At 35.1% G+C, this 16,889-nt stretch overlaps 1 protein-coding gene across 1 annotated transcript in view; it reads left to right on the forward strand.

Moving 5' to 3' along the window:
* LOC121414552 (M-phase phosphoprotein 8-like) overlaps positions 1–7,580 on the forward strand; it is a 31,373-nt gene extending 23,793 nt beyond the window's left edge. The window contains exons 9-14 of the mRNA XM_041607767.1: positions 2,284–2,370; positions 3,349–3,503; positions 3,963–4,120; positions 5,110–5,240; positions 5,697–5,780; positions 6,694–7,580. Of these exons, the coding sequence (XP_041463701.1) occupies positions 2,284–2,370; positions 3,349–3,503; positions 3,963–4,120; positions 5,110–5,240; positions 5,697–5,780; positions 6,694–6,756 (678 nt within the window). The 3' untranslated portion in view covers positions 6,757–7,580. The remainder of the gene's footprint in view (positions 1–2,283; positions 2,371–3,348; positions 3,504–3,962; positions 4,121–5,109; positions 5,241–5,696; positions 5,781–6,693) is intronic.
* The last annotated feature ends 9,309 nt before the right edge of the window (positions 7,581–16,889 follow it).

The raw sequence follows: 16,889 nt of genomic DNA on the forward strand, positions 1-16,889 counted from the left end.
GGCCGAATTGGGGATATCTGTTGAATTCCCATCATAACTTTGAAAGTTTATGGATCTGATTCATGAAACTTGGACATAATAGTAATCAAGCATCACTGAAAATTTTGTGCAAGTTTCAGGTCTCATGATTAAGGTCAAAGGTCATTTAGGGTCAATGAACTTTGGCCGAATCGGAGTATCTGTTGAATTACCATCATAACTTTGAAAGTTTATTGGTCTAGTTCATTAAACTTGGACATTAGAGTAATCAAGTATCACTGAACATCCTGTGCGCATTTCAGGTCACATGACCAAGGTCAAAGGTCAATGAACTTTGGCTGAATTGGGTGTATCTGTTGAATTACCATCATAACTTTGAAAGTTTATGGATCTGATTCATGAAATTTGTACATAAGAGTAATCAAGTATCACTGAACATCCTGTTCGAGTTTCAGGTCACATGATCAAGGTCAAAGGTCATGTAAGGTCAATGAACTTTGGCAATGTTGGGGTTTTTGTCTCACCTGCAAAGCAAAGTGAGACTATAGGCGCCGCTTTTCCGACGGCGGCGGCGGCGACGGCGGCGGCGGCGTCAACATCAAATCTTAACCTGAGGTTAAGTTTTTGAAATGACGTCATAACTTAGAAAGTATATGGACCTAGTTAATAAAACTTGGCCATAAGGTTAATCAAGTATTACTGAACATCCTATTAGAGTTTCATGTCACATGACCAAGGTCAAAGGTCATTTAGGGTCAATGAACTTAGACCATGTTGGAGGAATCAGCATCGAAATCTTAACCTGAGGTTAAGTTTTTGAAATGTCATCATAACTTAGAAAATATATGGACCTAGTTCATGAAACTTGGACATAAGGTTAATAAAGTATCACTGAACATCCTGCATGAGTTTCACGTCACATGACCAAGGTCAAAGGTCATTTAGGGTCAATGAACTTTGGCCGAATTGGGGATATCTGTTGAATTCCCATCATAACTTTGAAAGTTTATGGATCTGATTCATGAAACTTGGACATAATAGTAATCAAGCATCGCTGAACATTTTGTGCAAGTTTCAGGTCTCATGATTAAGGTCAAAGGTCATTTAGGGTCAATGAACTTTGGCCGAATCGGGGGTATCTGTTGAATTACCATCATAACTTTGAAAGTTTATTGGTCTAGTTCATTAAACTTGGACATTAGAGTAATTAAGTATCACTGAACATCCTGTGCGCGTTTCAGGTCACATGACCAAGGTCAAAGGTCAATGAACTTTGGCCGAATTGGGTGTATCTGTTGAATTACCATCATAACTTTGAAAGTTTATGGATCTCATTCATGAAACTTGTACATAAGAGTAATCAAGTATCACTGAACATCCTGTGCGAGTTTCAGGTCACATGATCAAGGTCAAAGGTCATGTAAGGTCAATGAACTTTGGCCATGTTGGGTTTTTTGTTGAATAACCATCATATCTCTGTAAGTTTATTGGTCTAGTTCATAAAAAGTGGACATAAGAGTAACCATGTATCACTGAACATCTTGTGCGAGTTAGAGTAGTATTCAAAGTCAGCACTGCTGCTATATTGAACCGCGTGATGCAGGTGAGACGGCCAGAGGCATTCCACTTGTTTGTTAAATAACCATCATATCTCTGTAAGTTTATTGGTCTAGTTCATAAAAAGTGGACATAAGAGTAACCATGTATCACTGAACATCTTGTGCGAGTTAGAGTAGTATTCAAAGTCAGCACTGCTGCTATATTGAACTGCGTGATGCAGGTGAGACGGCCAGAGGCATTCCACTTGTTTGGGAAAACTCAGCGATTCTGTAATTTGTAAACTGCGATAATCCGTTGAACGCTAAACTAATGTCGCACGCGCGATCGATCGGCACACATGTACGGTATACAAACACGCCAGGCTATACATTGTAGCTAGGCACGCTCCAAGGCATGCAATTGTTCGAAAAACAATGGGACAGGGGACGTCTATGGGAAATGTGTGGTTGTGCAAAAATGCGAACGAAACACGCCTACGGATGTGCAATAATGCGAACGTAACACATGAAGAGTTAAACACATAGAGATAACCCCTCGAAGATTCAGTTTTCTGATAAACATAAATGCCAGTTGTGGCAATGACTAAAAAATGAATTCCAACAGAATCCATCAAAATTACCACTAGCAAATTACATCTAGTTTGCAGATTATGGCGTCAGTGGCTTCCTAAGTTAAAGTCAAATAAATTCATGAGGACCCAGGATATTGTTTGATCTGTTTGTTTTTTCTGTCTGTTTCCTTTAGGGTTACACATCAACATTAGGTATCTTGTTAGAAGCAGGAGCTTACATCAACTCTACAACACCAGCTGGGGAATCGGCACTCATGCAGGTAACCTAGTCGTCCCATTTAGGTGTTTAGTGTTAAATGCTAGTGTTAGTGTTGATATGAGGAATTCCAATTCTTAAAGGTTAACTTATTTGTTGTTTGTCTTTGGGTAAAAGCAGGCAATTCCCATTTTCCAAATTTGTGAGAAATTGCATTGTCATTGTAGCTGCATGTTATGCCAAAAACCGAGGAGAACTCGCTGTGGATCAAACTACTTCCCCAGTATTTGGCCTGTGCTTCTGAAAGTAAAAACATGCTATTTCCATTTTTCACATGTGATATTTTTAGTGTTTTGTGGTGTTTCAAAGTAAAGCAGTAAATAATGTCAGTGTTTGTGTTTGAACTAAAGTGGGGAATCAGCTCTCATGCAGATTACCCAGTCATTTCATCAAGTATTTGAAAGTTCATTGTTTAACACTGGTGCTTGTCTTAGAAAAAAAAAGCACCATTCATGACACCCAACTTGAAATGAGGCTGTTGTCATTATAATGTGTGGTCCTTATAAGGCTCTTCTCATTTAAATTATGATGATGATGATGATAATAAAAAATGGATAATAATGGGCTGACTAATGTAAACAATGAATCCATTAAAAAAAAAACTTTGCTTGTGTTGAAAAAGATGAGTTTTAATTTTAGGATTTGAACATATCAACAGAGGGAGCATTTTGAAAGTGGGTTGGGAGCTTGTTCCACAGGGTATAGGCAGCAACAGAGAACGCACGATCACCATATGTGATCTTTGTACGAGGGCAATGGTTTGATTTATGTGAAAAAGATGAGCGGAGGGATCTGACTTAAGGAGAGGAGCGAAGGAAGACTAGGCCTTGGAGCTACTTGGATGCCATTTCATGATTGATTTTGTAAACAAGAGAGAGAAATCCAACTTTACACAGTCAATAAATATTAGATAACCCCTATTGTTTTACTTATGACCTTCTTGAATATTATTAATATTTTTTAAACTTTTGTATTGACCCAGGCTTGTCGGAGAGGTCATAAAGATGTGGTAAGACTATTACTGGAGTATGGAGCCAATTGGATGGTGACGGCCAGAGATGGGTCGTCGGCACTGGGGTTTGCAATGCATCATGGTCATCGGAGTGTCCAAGACATGCTCCATGCACATGTACAGAGGTAATTTAATTGTTTCATCTTTATTAGTCGAAAGAAGTTTCACATTTAACCCAGGTCCATGGCACAAAATAATTACTATATACTTGTGCAATAATCAGGTGTAATACATTAGCATTAGCCTGCTAATGAATGAAAATTATTGCTTGACGTAAGTGGCTCAGTGGTAGAGTGCCCAGCTCATGAACAGTAGGTTTGTGAGTTCAAGACTTTGAAAATAATACCTTCTTTCTTCTTTATTTGCACCCATTCTTTCAGAATGGAGAAGGGTATATAATAATAACACAGTTTATAAGAGCTGATTTGGCTACCTTTGGTAAAGAAAATGGATATAGGGATCCTACTCAAATGATTGGCTGACAGCGATCATGTGACATGCATCATTTCTACTGTGACATGGACCCCAAATTATGTAATTTTTCTCAAAGTCACTTTGACAATATTGCCTCCTATCATCCACAGACTGTGCTGTAAGTTAGAAGAAACGGCAAGCCAGTTCCTGTATGGCACAGCGAGACTCCTCAAGTCTGTCTTTCCTCTGCACTGCTACAGACTAAGGGAAGCCACGGAACATCTAGCACTTGTCTCATTCGATGCCAATAACTACTACTGCTACCAAGGTACCGTATATATGCGTATCTCAATTACCACTACCTCCTTTTAAGATAGATTCATCAGATAAGAATAAAATACATTAAAAAAAATTGGTACCAGAATTTTTATGAATGCAATAAAGAATATTTACACCCAAAATAAGCATTTCTAAGACCTGTTGCATGAAACTTTTGCCATAAAAAAAAACCCTTGGCAAGTAAACAATAACTCTGGCAAACCAAATTATGCGATTGACACTTGACACATTGATTAACTCTGGAAACAATTGCCAGAGTTTTTTTCTATTTTGCAACAGGCCCCAGGAGCTTTATTTAGTAAATAAGAGCAAAAAGCATGATTTTGTGAATAAATTCGCATATTTTATGTCATATAAAATACAAATATATCAGGCTTTGAGAAAGTATAGCTGGAATTATATATCCGACTGTGATCTGGTAATTACTGTTTTTGGCCTAGGGGAAAAAATTTCTAGTCCAATTTAGGATTTAAATAATTGTATCCCGCGAACAGAGTTCGGAGGATACTATGGTTTTGGCCTTGCCGCCGCGTCCGCCGCAGAGATTTCCTTGTGATCGCTCTATCAGCTGCATTTCTTCTCCGATTGTCTTCAAATTTGGCATGAAGGTTGAGTATGGTATAGCAAAGAAGCCTATTGATTTTGGTGTTGGCGGAGGTCACATGGTAAGGTCAAAGGTCATTTCAAGTCAACGTTAAAGTTTGCATGCAAGACTCTCTTATGACATCTAACTCCGCAACCGTAAGTCACTTTTCAACAAAACTTGGATGGTAGATGTACTTAGGTTTTGATGTAATTCTCTTGCATGCCCTCGCAGATCACAATATTTCTGGTTATTTTCATAAGTGGGCGAGATACAAAATTGCTTTTGCCTTGTTTTTGTACATAGGTAGTGATATATTTTTTACTATTGCATCCTTCTTTAGTTTGTAAGTAGTGATATATATATATACTTACGTCTGCACTCTTTCTTTGTAGGTAGTGGTATGCTACTATTTCTTGCCCAAGCCACCCTGGGTCCCGGATGGAGTATCAGCTGTAAGCTCTCCGGATCCAGTTACATCAAACAAGTCCTACTTAATGGAAGAAATCTACCTCAATTAACTCAGGTATGTGTTCTCTCTCAACATTTTCTTGTCTGCAATGATGCTATGTTACCTTTGTCCATAGGGCCTGTCACTTCCGTCTGTGCAAGCCATGCGGATAACTATTTCTACTTTCCGTAGGTCACCCATATTGACAGTATCTCACGAATCTCGTATGCAGGCGCCTGCAGGAGTGCACGCAAGTCTGATTTGCCTGCAGAAAAGTTATGAACATGCTGAAAACTTTGTTATTCAGGGATTTTTGCTTACAAGATTGCTTGATCCAATCAGGTGCGAGGATTTCGGTAGCTTATTACCAATCACCAGTGAAAATCACTGACCATTTGATTCTTGAAATGCTCTTTTTTCCTTTCAGGTTGTATGAAATATTTTTTGCTTATTTTTTTAAAATCCCAGACAATTTTAATGAGCTATTCATTTGAATGTTTTTCTGTTTTTATTTGATTTTTCTTTATCTAGGGAAGCAATTTTGTGCTATCCTATACTCCTAGAAGTGGGCAGAATGTTTTAACAATCTCAACAGTTCCTGATCCATATACCAATGTAAGTTATCCTTTTCTTTGATTCCTAATTTTTTTTTTTAAAATGTTTTAGTTGGCAATGTGAACATGGCAATTTCATAAGATGATTGTTTTTGTTTGTTTGACCCCATTTTCTCCATTCTTACTGTGTTACATAAATTGCCTAAACCACTATAATTTGAGAACAATAATAATGTTGATATGAACAAAAAAACAGTGACAATTAATTCCAGGAAGTAAATGTACTCATGTACAGTGTACAGTACATGTGGTTGAATGTATATTTTTTATGGAATTGCCTGTGTGTTTTATACCAAACGATTGAGCATAGAGATGGTCGTTTTTTTACCAAGCAATTAGGATGCACATGCCCACATGTGCCAATCTGTGTTGGTTATTTTCAGGGTACTTGTTTTTCAGTCTAGTTACTCTTTTTTAACTTGTTTTTAAGAATAGAATGTAGAACGTAACTATAATGGTCATTAACCCTAAAATGACTGGGCCATTACAATGCTTGATTCAGCCCCCCCATGATCTTGGCCATCGATTGCATGATGGCGACAAAAGTAGGCACGCTCATTGCCCATGGTATAATCTGCAAAATTGTTCGATCAAATTCTTCGAAAAATCTCATTTTTAATAGAATATGCTAATTTATGCCTAAAATCAAGTTTTGCTGTAATTAACTAAATAATGCCATTGAAATGCATTTTTTTGTTCACAGACTCTTTGTAGGATTCTGATCAATTTTGCTTCAAAAACATTTCAATATCACATTTCTTTTCTTATGTTTTATTGCTTTCTAAAGTATTTCTGAATCATCCCCCAGTCTTATTAGGGTTAACTATCATGATTTTGAAGCATTTATCTGTTACGTCTCAGCATCAGTATGAAACCCAGATTATAACCGTTTTTTTTTTTCATTCATATATCAGACTCTCTTGCTTGTTGGAGCCTACACAGTCCAGATTGGAACCCACCCCACTGCCATGCACTAGACTCCATCAGCCAGCTGTTCCTTTCCTAATCACTGCCACAGACTACACTAGTTTTTGAAGAGCTGTCCATCCATCACAACCTGCTAAACCACTGTCATACCAAGCCTATGTGTCTTAATGTGGTAGCTATATATAGAGAGAACTATTTATCGTGTCTGTATGAGGTGTGTCTGGTTCAATAAACAATGTCGTAGTTTCATCTTATTTTTTTTACAAAGGTTGTCGGCTGTTAGGCAAGGCTTTTGTGAATGATAGAAAGTTTGCATGATTGAAGGAAAGGCATGACTGTTCAATTTGAAGCTGATGTACATCAAGCACTCACATACATGTGATTTTGATCTAATATGACTTGGGCATACGTAGATTCAACAGGATTATTTGTGATATAAGTACCGTACTAGAACTCAAACGAGTAGTCATTGATGATGACTTCTTTTTTTCATGAAAATGTTCTGAAGGTTTACACAGTCAATGTGATAGGAAGGTATGCTTTTAGGGGGCAAAAACCGATGGAGGATTTACATCACCTTGTTCGCCAAATTTACTTTTGCGGCTCTGATTGTACTTAACTGTTATGATTTGGGTTCGTGCCTGTATATGCAGATTATCTGCAGGTTTAAATGAATGATTATTCAATCTTGATGTGACAAGGTTCAGCAATGTGTGTGTGTACGAGGTCATACGTATGTAGGGCATCAAAAAAATGTAGATGTAAGCGGCTTTCTTCTGTGTAGCCTTGTGAAAATGTAAGCAAGGCTGCAAAAATTCAGATTCATTTAAAGGGGAAGTTCATCCTGACAACAAGTTTATTTGAAAAATAGCACCAAAAAATATTGCTGAAGGTTTGAGATAAATCATCAAAGAATTAAAAGTTATTTGATTTATGATGTCATATGCAAACAGCATTCCTACATAGGGAATGGTAAAAAAATCAATGAAATGTCATTTTCTTTGAAAGTTGAAAATGGTTTTTACTGTTTTGTATATCAATAGACCAATCATTTCACACCCAATCATGAATAGAAAAGACAAATAAGTCATCAGGAACCATTAAAAAAATGAAATTTATGTATTTTACATTACACAACAAATGTGACACCTGGGGGGTGTTTCATGAAAGTTGTCAGCACTGACTAAATTGTCAGTGCTGACAATTTCAGTGAAATCCTTGGTTTTGATTGGCTGAGAGGCACATGCCTCTGACTGTTACTATGGTAACTGTCGGAGAAAGCCAATTTGTCAGTGCTGACAACTTTCATGAAATGCTCCCCTGCTCGTTTATGACGTCACAAATCCAAAACTTAAACTTCTAATAACTTTCTTAATCTTTAACAGATTTTCCTCAAATCTTCACCAATATTTTTTATGATTTTTTTTCCTGCTACTTTTACACAAACTTTTCTTCAGAATGAACTTCCCCTTGAAAGCGAGGACACTACTGAAACTACTAACATGACTCATGTTAGCATGTAGTGAAATTATAACACCATACAGGAGATGTCTTTATATCATGAAATTAATTTGTCATTTATCAGTATTAGTGGGTTTGCCTCTGTCAGCACATTTGAACACATTGGAAAGTAATGTTGAGCTTTGTCACATCATGTGCCCATTTCAAAAAAACTTATTACATTCAAATACCAAATGAACAATTTCTATAACAGTTTGCGATTAGCCAAATTGAATGGTTTCAGTAGCTTTAAACTGCTATTGCAAATATGTTGTTATAGCAAATTTTATGAAACCAGTCCCTGAACAAGGATTGAAAGAACTATCCCAGCTTGTAGGCTACTTTTTTGACATGAAAAAGGTGATGAGACATTTGTGCATGAAATTCGAATGGTTTTCACGGAAAATTGGCATCTAGTTAAGTCCCGCACGTTGGTATATTTGATGGGTGATATTGTTGAATATGGTAGTTTATCTCATTAGAGGTGAGTTTATGTGGGATGATTGCAATGAATTCAAGTCACTGTGCCAATTTGAGGAACAACATGAGGTATTAGTGATCAGATAGACTTTGAATAGACGTAATGTAGACTTTGGGTGTCATGGTGCCAATTTGAGGATTCTGCATTAGACATTTAGTGATCAGAGTTTTGAGGTGGAGAATAACCTTTTTTTGGGGAAACAATACAGAAGTGAAATGAGTACATTTGGAGCCATGATGCCAATTTGAAGATTGTGCATTTGATATGAGTTATTAGAGGATTCATTTGGAAAATACCTGCTTGGAACAAAAGTGGAATGAGGGACGATGTTTTTAGTCATAGTGCCAATTTGAGGATCATGCATTAGGAATTAGTGATCAGATCAGAGTAGAGTAGAAAAAAAATCAACTCTTGGATGTGCAAGCTGGGACAATTCCCTGGAGAGTTTGAATATGTTTGAAAATGTGTTGATATGCTGATGCTGTACATTTTGGTAAATATTGGAATATGAAAGGTTGTTTTTAAATAGTGCAATTGGATAATGTTTGGACAACTCACTAAGTGTGCATAGAAGAGAGGAAGTTTCATGGGGAAGGAGGTTCGATGAAAAAAATGGATGAAAATCCATGGAAAAACACAGATTAAAAGATTATTGCCTATTTTAGCTTCCTCATTTTCAGTGAGGAGGAAGGTGGATGAAAAGCCAAGTGAAAATGCATTGTGGGATACATGGTTGGATTGGTCGTCATCCATAAATTCAAACGGGAACAATACATGTCTATATTTTAATGGGGCTGTATGGATTTGCATTTTCAATTTCGGGCATTAATGGTGTCATGATCAAAGAAAGATTGGCTCCACATTTCATATTTAGCTAAGATTTTATCATCATAATCAAACTCCTATTTTTTAAAGTTAACAAAATTTAAAAAGTCTTTCTTAATTCTGGTTATTTTCAACACAACTTGAATAATAGGGCCTACCATGTAATCGATAATTGAGGTACAAAATATTTTCTCTGGAGTTTTCACCAACCTCCATTTTTATATTTTAATACATGGGAATTATCTATTAGTCTTGTAACTACCCATTCAAATATATCAGGAAAAATTTTCTTAAAAAGAAAACACACCCACAAAAGAAGCAATGCTAAGCAAATAAAATTCAGTTTGTGTTGTAGGGTTGTGCAGACCTTCCATGTTTGTGAGGAAAAAAATACTGCAATCATTTTGAAAAAGGAAGGATTATAGTTTGCCAGAAATAATTGCTGTCAATTGGACAAAAAAAAAATGAATAAGATCTAAAGCTTTATAGAGAGACACTTCTTTTACAGAATCTGCTTGATGGTGAAGGGGGAGGGGGGTGGGAGGTGTTGAAAATTTATACCAATGACGGATTCTGTACTTAAAAGGAGATGATTATTGTTGAGGGCATATCATCTTGATAAAAGGGAAGAGTGGAGAGATAAAGAGTTATATATGAAGATATATAAATAAATAGATATCTATATATATGTGTATATGAAGATAACATAGTATCTAGTCTTTAACAAACGATGATGGAAGTCAACAAGGAGACAAAAAGAGAAATGTTTTGAGAGTTTTAACTGTACAGCAGAAAGTTATTGTATATTGGTTTACTTGGTATAGAGGAGAACGTGTTGATATTTTGCATAATTGTGAGAACGCTTTAATAAAAATCAAACTGCATCGTGTTTCGTTGTGAGTGTAGATGTGGAGAGTGGATTTGTGCGAGTGTGTTGCAAAGCATTATGGGTAATTTCAAGTGTGGTGTTAGTGTTAATGTTTAGGGTGTACAGTCTACTAAACTGAGTATTAACACTGAATGTGGAGTTTAATACAAGGTTAACACCAATTGATGGTGCAATGCTGAGTGACACCAATCTCAGCCCCACAAGCGTTGGGACATTGGGTCCGTTGATGTTGACAGTGCTGCCTTATAAACACCAACTAGCTTAACACCAAACTTGAAATCATCCAGTGTTCTTCATATGAGTAGTATTATTATTGTTCTTAGCCTTTGACGTGTAGCCTGATATCAGTAATAAAACAAAGCAAAGTGAGTTTTAGGGTTAATCCGGTGTTCACAGATGACTTATAATGTCTGAAGTCTTGAACAGGAAGGATTTGTGCTAAGGTAGCTTTAAATATCCAAACAATGGGACAAAATGGTAAGCTCACGAATGTGATAATTGCCCATAGATGTCTCCATAGATATAATGCGAGATATAAAGGTTTGTGATTGAGGATGGTCCATCTTGGTATGGGGATAATAGGGTTAGGGGTTTTGGTTGTATCATGAAGATTTTCGTAGGACCAATTGATGCAATGATAATTGCTATAGACCTCAAACAACACAACTGCCCAGGAAGAGAGAAGCCAAAAGATAGTTCCAACATGCAAAATATTTCTTGATACGGTACGTAAATCAGGTTTCAAGAATTTAATGTTGTAGAATAGATTCATATTGTGATAACTGTTAATAGTTTTGTTCATTTTCAAATCCTGTGTAAACCCTTAGTTTTCTTATTCTTTTCTCATTGATATACTGAAAAGTGTTGCAAGAAACATGCAGTCAATTGCAATTTCAGTTGCAACTTAGTGATTGATTGATCAACTTAATTGACAGAATATTTTCTTTTTCTTGCAAAAAAGCAGTCTATGGGGGTGTCTCAAAACAGTCTCATAAAACTATTTGTAAATTAAACACAACTTTATGCTTGCCTAGAATATGAAAATCAGAATTTCTATAATTTTTTTTTTCATATTACCCAGAATTGTAATCCGATCTTGGTAGATCCAGTTCTTATTGTTGATAAGCATCTGAATGCAGAGTTTGTTTGCCAGATAAGATTTGTTTCATAGGAATTCAGTCCTTCTTTGTTGAAAAAATCAGGGAATACTTTAATTGAATTTAGCAGCAGAACAGAAGAGTCTGTCATGAAAGGACTTGTTGGATGTTTTATCCAATAAGTCCCATTTTATCTGACAGTTGCCATAGTAACAGTGTCATCTCAGCCAGGCAAAATCAAGTAAAGTTGTCAAATTTGACAACTTGTTGGACTATAATGTTAATTACATGCTCCCTAGGTCACGAGTTGGGCATAAAGTTGTGTGTAACTAACAGTTTTATGAAACTGTCCTCACTCAATCTCAAATTTGCAAATGCCAGACCTACATGTATGAGTGATTACATGACCTAAAATTGACTTGCGATTGATGACAAGTTTCTTGCAATTGATGACAGGTTTCTTGTGAGAGCCCTCTATGATGGATAATTGTCATTTCCACAGTAGTGCCTGTCTGCAGTGGTATAAGTATAATTTTCTAGAAAGTAATTTTGCAATAGATCACCTGTTCCTATCTGTCTCAGGATTTTACGAGACAAAATGAAGATAACCTACATTTAATTTGCTGCAAAGTGAGATAGATCACACGTTATAATGTGATGATCTCAACAAATATGCAAACATACCTTTTTGATGTAACCTACAGAATTTAAAGAAGTGATTTTTGTAATAATGTGTATACATGTACATGTATATTAGTCAGGACTTTAGTATAAATACCGATGCTGTTACAGGGTAATTAGATTAAGATTGTGATATCATTTATCCATTTTATATCAATAATGTCCTAGTTTTCTTTACATCTTAGAAAAAGTTTAAATTGATAGTACCTGAACATTTTTTTGTGTGTTCTATAAAAGCATTTTATAACTCAAGTTAGATCAGTCCATTTCTCCAGTATACAACCTCTTTGTGTGTGATCCACTTGCTGCACAAGATACCCAGTCCTATGCAGATCATAATTGTAAATTTTTGAAATATCTTGTCCAGAGTAAAAAAATACAAGGTATGAATATTCTTACTATTGGTTGGGGGCATTTTGCAAACTTTTATGGGTCGGTTCAGGAGTTATCAATCTTAAGAGAGATACAATCAATTTGATGGGCTTTGACTTTCCAACAGTTTTAAATTGATCTCAGCTGACATTAAAGCACCTTTTGGGACTTACAGGAAAGTTGCAATTGATGAATTAAATCAATCTGAAATTGAGATCGATCTTTAAGTACACCGGAAACGGTTTCAGGAAAGATTCAGTTAAATGTGAAAAACGTTCAAAACCGATAAAAGTGTAGTGGATGAGCGTTATAACACTTAATTGATCTTGTTGTTGTGAAGTTAATTCAGTGGTTTTCTCCGATTTAGGGCCTCCTCCTGGTGGTGCTTCTATTATAGATTTTTTTTTATATCAGAAACTATAAAATCCGATGATTGTATACTGCAATATTTCCCACATTACTTTCTTCATATTGTGATTTTATGCCAACAAGAAATCCCCAAATTTTAGGGACCCTATTTTTTTTAAAATTTCAGTCACTTCTGCTTTTGTCAGATATTAGGTCTTTTCTTTTGTACAGTATTTCTTTTTAGGATATTGAATTATTTTAGAATAACTCCAATCTTGCAACTAAATTATCTTTGAATTACTTAAATTACTCAGTACATACACGAACGGTATTTCAGATTAATCTGAATTTAATTTTAATTTGAATCAATTGCAACTCTTTGGAAAATGAAGGTTGACTGATTACACATGACTTTGTAAACAATTTAATGATATTGTTTCAGGTTATCTCAATATCTGCTCCCCTTATCCTTCAGTAAAAATTGAACTCACATCTCAGTATTGTAAAACCATGGACTTATATCTCTCCGTGGTGACTCGCACATGCTGGAGTACTGATATGCTGCCGTTTGTTATCATTACTGTACAGTGTGAACACTTTATAATTATACTGTTTAGATCATTACTTGATGTGCATGTCTGTTCACATTACCAGTCAAAATCACTTTGTAATGTTGTCATCGTTGACACAGAGTGTGAACGCATTGTGATTATACTGTAGGAATCATTAATTGATGTGCATGTTAACATTACCAGTCAAAATCAGTTTGTTATGTTGTTTGCAGATATCGAGTATGATATGTTTTCATTCTTTGTTGATTGCTTTATAGTGTTTTGTTGTTTTTTATCAGGTTTTTCATTGAATGCAATTTTCTTGAAATTTTGTATTGAAACTTACTGGCATTGTATGCCAAATATCTGAAGATTTGTTTTGAAAATAAAGGGGGTCCAAATGCCTTTAAAGAAGCTTTAAGACATAATATAAATCCAATTTGTATTTTGGCTAATAAGTATACTATTACCTATGTGTATGATGTGTAATAAGCATCAATTATTTTCTTGCAAATTGCAGACATGTATTAAATTCTATGTTACATCATCTGTTAGATTAATTAATTTTGAGTAAAACTGTATTTGCATCATGTCCTTTGTTAAGAACACTGAATCATGATCTGCATTTCTACATATAAGAGATCTTATTTAAACTTTTGCAAATTAATATGATTAATGACATTCTTAGAGCTCACATAAGGCTTTCCATACTCATCACATGTGTGAACAAGTTTAAACATTTTCAACTTCCCCCATGGATCCATGTTACCAGCTCCATACTTCCCCTATGTGAGTTTTTCACAATCATCTCATTAGTGAAATGTTGTTACCAACAGATTAGCTCTCATCCATTCAGATTTCAGGATTTCAGTAGCTTATAACAGTGTGCTTTGTTGTGACACAGCCCCCTCAGGTTGTATTTTCTTGATTATATATATAACCCGACTGTCACATATATGCTGCAGCACTGAAGACCTTTATTGTGTGATAAATCATACCTCAATCGTATAATTATGCTGCAAATTTACACACTCTCAAGTTCGTCTTTGTTTTGTTATAATTCACAATAACTGTGATAGAGATTAGTTAATTCCATGTAGCATGGGTTTAGCATTTCGGTAAAGCATAGTCAGGCAGCTAGGGGACTTGATTTATAAGCAATTGGGGCACCAGTATGTGTGTATTGGAGCACCATATTTCCCAAAGTTGAACTACAGGTCTGGAAGCTCATCTCCACTGCATGTGATCCTTAAAAGAGTGCTGCTTATCTAAAAAAGCAAAAAATCTGTTGAAGAAATACAAGAAATTATTTTCTTACACTCTCCAATACCGTAGGTGCTACAATGGAGAATATCAAATTACCTGACACTTTTACTATTTTAAAATAAAATTGAAAAGGACAAAATTGAAAATTTTAATGCGGATGTGCATTTTTCTCATCTATTTCAGAAAAAAAATTATTAAAAGATTTTTCGTCAAATTGTTTCATGAAACACTCCCAAGATCAATATATATATATATATATATTTTTTTTTTTTGGCCCATATCCATGAAACCTTCATAACAGCGATTTTCATGGACAAGTTTGCTATGAGCCAATCAGATGCAAGGATTTCAGTAGCTTATGACAAACTGAAAATCATTGATTGTTTCATGAAATGCTCCCCTGCGCTTTTAGAGTGCTAGATAATGTCAGATCAGATATCAAATTCTACGTAACACCTACTTATCAATGCTGCATTCTATGGTACCTCACACTCGATGGACTATGTTGGCATTCTACCTTGATCATTTTCTACCGCAGAAACAGAGCAAAAGATTTATCATTCATACATCTCATGAGATTAAGAAGTAATTTGTCTTGGTAATCTATCTCTGTTTCTCATTAGAAAAGGGGTACTCCAGGCTGGTATTTATATGATTTGAACAGATAGAATAAAATCAGGTAAACCGTTGAAAATTGAATTAAAATGTCATAATAAAGTTATGTCATACTAATAGTTATGACATCAACATTTTTGTATTATTTCAGTGAAACAGTTCTCTGCATGTCTTCATGGATATACTACAAGAAGTAGGCTAATTATTTTCTATTTCATTATATGAATTAAAAGTATTACAATTTTCTGTTCCATAGATGTCAAAGACAAGATTTTCCTACTGATGTTATGTGTGAGATCATCAATCTAAATTATATTTAATCATTTTTATTTAAAAAAATACAAGAACTGTCATACAACAATATTTTTCTTAAAATAAAGTGGGGGTGCCACGTTATATACATATTCATGATGGCATGCATACAACTGTTACACTACACTACTACACAAACTTGAAATTCAATAACTTTATTATTTTTCACTTGATTTGTTATGGAATTATCAATGTCTTGTATGAGTTTACGCTATTAGAGTAAACTCACACAAGACATTGATAACAGATTTTCTGTTCCATTGATTTGTTGATTAATTTTGCTGATTGAAATAATGACAATTTAAAGTATGGGTACCCCTTTTATGTTTTGGGGATGATAGTGATGAATAGACAGTATCAAATTCTGTGTCCACTATCAGAAGTCAAAGCAATATTTGATAATACTCTTGGATAAACTTTGAATGCCTCGAAGGGGGGGGGGGGGCAGAGTATTTTGAATTATTTATGTGGTTGGGTTCATGATGAAATAGTTATTTAATATACTGGTAATATGTAATGTAATAAAGAAACGTATAAAATGAACCCATCCCAGTATGAGTGCTTAGGACTACACTGTAAAACATTATTTTTTTTTTATGTGTGTGAAACTTTATGGATTTTTAAATTGGGACGTTGTGTGTAAGTTTTTCACCTGTTAAAAAAAAAACATGATGGTTTTTATATAATTGTAATAAAAAATGGTCCCACATCATTGTTCCTGTAAAGACGAAACACATTGATTAATGTCTGTGATCATTAAAGCAATGCTTACAATGCAAAGAAAGTCTTTTATGTTAACAATTATGTACTTCGTGTATGAAATATGTACAGATCCTTTATCATCGAACTTGTATGTATTAAAAAGTATATAGTTTTAGTTCTGAAATGGGTTGATGTAACATTTTGTATGAAAAAGTTATTTCTCGCGTGTAAAGATGTTGTTTAGCAAAGTGTATTATTGTTTTTAACGCTAGACAGTGTATGTGACTAGGTGCTGTGGTAATTTTTCATGCGTTTCTAGCAGCGAAGCTTTATATACAGTATGTGTTATATGCATAGGAAAGGATTGACATTCGAACATTGATTAAAATGTGTCATGTGTATTATAGAAGCCTTTGTATTGTATGATTGTCTTTTTCATTCATGTATCGCTGTCTCGTCAGAATAGTTTTTGATAGGACCTTTTCATTTCATTTCACTGCACCTCTCAGGAAATCAAAGGTACACTATGATCTCTTTGAAAAAC

Source organism: Lytechinus variegatus, chromosome 4, assembly GCF_018143015.1.
Source record: "Lytechinus variegatus isolate NC3 chromosome 4, Lvar_3.0, whole genome shotgun sequence".
NCBI lineage: Eukaryota > Metazoa > Echinodermata > Echinoidea > Temnopleuroida > Toxopneustidae > Lytechinus > Lytechinus variegatus.